This window comes from Lissotriton helveticus, chromosome 1_1, assembly GCF_964261635.1.
Source record: "Lissotriton helveticus chromosome 1_1, aLisHel1.1, whole genome shotgun sequence".
Lineage (NCBI taxonomy): Eukaryota > Metazoa > Chordata > Amphibia > Caudata > Salamandridae > Lissotriton > Lissotriton helveticus.
Window position 1 is genome coordinate 535,320 of NC_136057.1, and position 6,000 is coordinate 541,319.

The following is a 6,000-nucleotide window of genomic DNA, read 5'->3' on the forward strand; positions in this document are numbered from 1 at the left end:
TGTTTAAATTAGAATCATTGAGTGCATTCCAGCTGCATATTATTTATTACTTTTAGAAAGTTGGCATTTTCTTTCCTTAGCCATTTGGTACCTGTCTCTAATCACATGACTGGTGTAGTTGGTAGTTGTGCATTGTGTATTCTAACATACAGCCACTCGCAATGGGAGCTTACGTGTGTCTCAAAGGACCCTCTCCGGAGGAAGGGGAGGAGGGAGTCGGGCACAGCCTCACTTATACCTGAATCGGCTGTGTCCTGCCTAAACACAAAGGGCTGCATTTCTCCCTGTATTGAGTCTGGGGCCAGGGCAGAAAGGGAGGACATGTGTGCACTGCAAAAGGCATGTCTTTGAAGTCTCCCCCTCTTCAAAGGCATCACTGCGTATAAGTACTGGGCCTCAGACTCCATCACTGCAATACACTTCTGGACCTGTACCTACCCTGCCAGGAAGCATTGCTGTGCTCCTGAAGGACTGCCACTCTGCTGGACTCCTACTTTGATGTGGTAATCTGCTGCCCTCTCACCCCAGACAGAAGGACTGAACCTGTATCTCTTGACCCCTCAAACGAGAATGACTCCAAGGGTTAGTTTGCTGGTCTCCTGATCTGAATCCTCAAGGACATAAGAGGATTTCAACCCCTGTACCAGGACTCTGTGATCTGTGAGTGTACCCTGCCGAGTGGTCGCACCCAACGCTTGGCCCCTTGGAAGTGGGCCAAAGGTGCTGAAGAGCAAAATCGATGCATCTCCACTGAGCAACGAATCGTCAAGCAGAACATACACATTACTTTGGCTGAGCGGCACATCCATGAGCAGAAGCAGCACATTGCTGTTGCTGCGTGAATTGAACCCATGGCAATAGACTTGCATCGACACCACATCCCATATCTTGGGTCCGACTCATCGCCTTCAGAACCACCACTTTGTTCTGCATTCCCCAGCGGAGGTCCTCACATATCTCGTCAACGGCAGCCCCGGTGATTGCGTTGAGAATCTTTATCGTATTTACACTGCTCGTTGGAATTGATGCACCTCCTCAGCTGTGCATCACATCCCTACACAGGACTTCGCTTCACAAGACCAGTCAACGGAATCCTCAATGTTGATGCAACAGTACCTTTTACCACAGCCTTGCCACATCTGAACCACTGCATCGCCTCAAGTCTATCAAGCAGGCAACTGGGTCCCGTAGATGGCCTGTGCTTTATCACGCCCCAGCCAAACATCAAACTTGGCCCCAGTCCAGCATGACCAGTTATCCATATAGCGCTTTCTGCTTTTGGTGCAGTTTCACACTATAAAACGTAAACTTCAATAATCCCAGTTCTACTTATTGTAGTTCTGTTATTTTGGTCTTGTTGTATTTATTAAACTCAGTTCTATTTTTCTAACTTGGTGTGGGATCCTCTTTGTATGATGTTTTCACTGTGTTACTGTTTAAAGTGTTGCACAATTACTTTACTCATTGCCTCTAGGTTAAGACTGACTGTTCTGTACCAAGCTACCAGAGGGTGTGCACAAGTTAATTTAGGGTTTGGCAGCCCCTAACCCTGACTACGTTTTTGATCGCAACTTGACCAATGTTGTTACCCCAGTCAACCAGTAACCCAAATTGGTAACAGTGCTCACTCCAGAATGGCCTTGACACTCCCAAAGTGTTGCCATCCTCTGAATTGCACTCCTCCTTCTGCCCTCTTTAGGCATTAGTCTTTTTTAAGAGGCTGTTTAGTGTAGCTCCAGTTTTCTTCACCATTTACATTATACTTTTACGAGAGCATACCTTTTCTTCCCTGTAGTACAATTTCGGTCTTCCATCTTCTCTGAGGACACCTCTTAGTAGTATAGGACAACTGCAGCTTTCCATCTCTATTGTATTTTTCTGTGAGGAAATCTTTGGCTGTGTACTGCTCTGGGTAAAAGAACGACCGTCCTTTTACATCTTTTGGCCACAGGCGGCTCCTCCGCTAAGGCAGAGGAGCATCTCCCTTGCTTTTGTGCATTGCTGCATTTCTGTTTTCTTTTTTTTACTTCACAGGCAAAATTAAGCATTTTACCTACTTTTCCACCAATTTTGGGAGAACTGCCTCAGTTTTCCCACCGTGGCAAGATGTACTCCCTGACTGTTCCAGGGTAGGAAGGAGTCAGTAGTATGAGAATACCCACGGTCTAGTGTGAGGGTATATCCAAAATTGCCAAGGAAACAGTGACCTGCAACAGTCACTCTTTAAAGGGGGCTTCCAGTGTTCAAGAAAAACAGCCCATTTACTCACTTGTACACCTGCACAGATCACCAACATTCAGCATTCCAGAATGGTGCTTGTCTAGAAGGTATTATGTTAAATAATGCGATTTGTACATTTCACAAATATTCCATGATACCTACTAGAATCATGCAAAGTGCTTTCTACTAGACCTAGTCGAATTTAATTTATTCTGGCACAATTAGCATCATTTCTGGAATTTTGAGTTCCTGGAATTATGCCACATTGCCTATTTATGAACAGTTTGCGACAACATTTTACCCGTAGCATGCAGAAATAACACGAACGGCTAGCTCAGAAAATGTTGCTTGTGTTGACTTTTTCATGCTATTTTTTAAACTGCAAAATGTTTCCTCAGTAATTGATGCAAGGGCGCATTTTGCGATTAAATATGGCACTCGATGATTGCATTTTGCGTAATTACGTGTGATTGTGCCTAAATTTCACTTAATTACACCAATTTTGCAAACCCTCGCATGCTACATGTGATAAAAATAGACAGCTTTTTTAGTATCTGTACAGTAAATGTCCACACAACTCACACTTTTTCCTTTTTATTTTGCACAGGTATATCCACCATCAAAGTGAATATCCGTCATGCTAATTCCCTGGGAGGAGGCTTCCACTGCTGGACCTGTGACATCCGTCGCCGAGGCACCCTGGAGTCCTATTTCAACTAGGCACTGCTCAATAGGTAGCAGCAATTTCAGCCTACACGAATCGACTTGGAAAAGGAAAAGCGAGTTTCTCTTCGCCTGATGTATTGACTGTGTAATGCATCAACAATGCTGCCACTTTAATGGTCCCCAGCTCTCATCCTCTGCCCACATATTCAATTTCTGTTTGATAGGGGATTTTATATGTTAATAAACCTGTTTCTTCGAACTTGTAGCATTCGTTATAAATCATAGATTTGCAGTTTATAAAGTATCATATTACACCTTCCAGGAGATGGTTGAAATGGAAAAATGCTGTAATGAGACCTCACGTGTAAGTTAGAATTGTGTCTTAAGTCTGTCTTAAGTCTGTCTTAAGTTTGTCTTAAGACAAACTTAAGACAAAGGGCCCGATGTAGGTGGCCATTACCGGTCGGTAACGGCCGAATTCGGCCGTTACCGACCGGTAAATGGGTCATTGAGATGTAGGGGGCTATATTTTACAGAATCGGTAAATTTACCGATTTGGTAAATTTACCGATTCTGTAAAATACCGAATCGGTAATTTTACCGATTCGGAAACTTCCTGATGTAGGTAGCACTGTTTCCAGTGCTACAGGCCTTTTAGATTCAGTATTTTACCACCCAATCCAATTGGGTGGCGAAATACCGAATCCAGGTGTGCATGCACATCTGTGCATGCACACCTGTGCCATGTGGCACACAGACATGCCCTTAGGGCATGTCTGTGTGCCACATGGCACACATGCCCATCTTTGGGGTGCTAGAGGGTGTCAAAGTGACGCCCCCTGCACCCTTGCAAAATTCGGTATTTACCGATTCGGTAAATGCCGAATCGGTAATGCCCATTGATTCCTATGGGCTTCAATGCCCATAGGAATCAATGGGTATTACCGATTCGGTATTTACCGAATCGGTAAATACCGGATCCTTCCGATTCGGTAATTGTAAAAATACAATTACCTACATCTGCCCTCCTCATTTTTACCACTTCTTAAATACCGATTCGATGTGAATCGGTATTTAAGAAGTGGTAAAAAAGATTTACCTACATCGGGCCCAAAATCCTAACTTCTGTGAATACCAAAAGTAGTAAGTTTAGGATTTTGTCTTAAGTTAGTTCTGTGAATCGGGCCCTGAGAATAGGCCTGACCGCAGGCAAACATGGACGCGTGAGCTTCTTGCTCTCGCAAATGGCTCAGTGAAAGCGAGGATCTGGAGACCCACCTTAGTGACCGGAAACGAGCTTGGAGCACTCTGGGGCAGCAATAAGACCGATCAGGCATGCTAGGGGAAGGCGGGAGTGGGAACACCAAGGAGCTCCCGGGGCAAACCTGGGAGGACCATAATACAAACAGAACAGACTCCCTACTTGGAAGTATAGATCAGGATTATCTCTCTAAAAATCTATGGCGCTAAGAAGACTTAAAACAGCCTTGAAATTAAAAAAATAAAATAAATGACGACATCTTATATATTAAAACGGTATTTCAATTTATTTATTCACAATACTATTCAATCATAGATGTACAAAAAAGGCTATGAATAGAACAGAATTCAATAGTGTCCCTTGGGGTCACAACTCACTACATAAAGAAAAATAAAGGAAACAACAATACTTATACCTAAATATACGCATAAAGATCCACTATAAACAACATGCTGCTCACATCTCATATACATTTATACTGTCAATCGAACTCAGGCATCATATTTACACTACACATGTCACCCATAGTGACCTCTAACATCCGGGAAAAAAACATGTTTAAAGAACGAAAATGGCTTGAGAGATAACAAAGTCAAACATCAAGATCACATTGAGTTTATACATAGCCAGCAGATGCGCACAGCTGGCGTGCGGTGGTGCGCTAATGGCAAGCTTGTATGCAACCGTCTGCAACCCAACTGCAACCAGCACCAGGAACCCTGGACTCCGCCAGCCAACACGATGACCCAGCAGCACTCCACACACTCAAACCAAGCCTCAACAATAACTGCAAGCTAGCATCAGCAGCCGCCACCCACGAACCCTTCACCTGTCACCGCTGCCGGCACACCTACAGCACCGCCAGGAACATGGACCCAGTGCAACCCAAAAACAAGAACGCACCCAAACTGAAGACCCTGCAATGCCTCCACTTCCACATCAGATCACTCCACAAACATGCTACAGAAATCAGCGCCCTCCTTGACAGCACCAGCCCGGCCATAGCTTTCAACACTGAAACCTGGACCTACAACACCTCCGGGCCAGACATCGCCATTGCCATTCCCCACAGATACAAGATCTCCACGAAATACTGCCTCACCCGCCCAGGAGAAGGAATCACCATTATCCTCAAATCTACCCCTACGCCTGAGCACACTCCCAGACGAGCCCACAGATCTGATGGAATACCTGCACTTCAAGATACAGGCCAGCCCTACCATCACCCTTCAGAGAACCCTCACCTACTGACCCCATGGACCCCACAGAGCTTTCACTGACTCCATCACAGACATCATCTTCCGCATGATATTGCATCCACTAACTGCACCCTGCTGGGAAACCTCAATGTCCTCCTCGACAATCAACTAAACCCCAACACCACATTCCTCTCAGACAACCTCCACAACATTGGACTTCACCAGATTGTGACTGAATCCATGCACTCAGCGGGACACACCCTTGATCCTCGCTTCTGTGGACAGACCATTTATGCATCCACTTCACCTTCAGAACACCCAACCTCCACAGACACCAGCACCGGCTCCCACTAAGAAACTGGACCAAAATCATTGAATACCAGCTCACCTCCTCACTCAGCAACTCCACCCCAACCACCATGGAAGACAACGCCCCCAACACCGCCACTGAACTCTACACAGATGGATCACAAAAACCATGAGAGCATTAAAGGAAATCCTCAAATCTGATCCTGCCATTACCAATTCTTCCTTCATTCTTCAATGTCTTGAGATCGTGCTCGGAGATACAATGACCCTACCATTAGGGTATAAGTGTGGGCGCTGCCTGTGCACCTAGTCTAGCTTGTCTTTACATGGGACACTTTGAGGACT

General features: G+C 45.2%; 1 protein-coding gene across 1 annotated transcript in view; it reads left to right on the forward strand.

Moving 5' to 3' along the window:
• Positions 1-3,149, forward strand: part of LOC144766730 (glycine amidinotransferase, mitochondrial-like) — a 106,007-nt gene extending 102,858 nt beyond the window's left edge. Inside the window, exon 9 of the mRNA XM_078650487.1 lies at positions 2,828-3,149. Within this exon, the coding sequence (XP_078506613.1) occupies positions 2,828-2,940 (113 nt within the window). The 3' untranslated portion in view covers positions 2,941-3,149. The remainder of the gene's footprint in view (positions 1-2,827) is intronic.
• Positions 3,150-6,000: the final 2,851 nt, after the last annotated feature.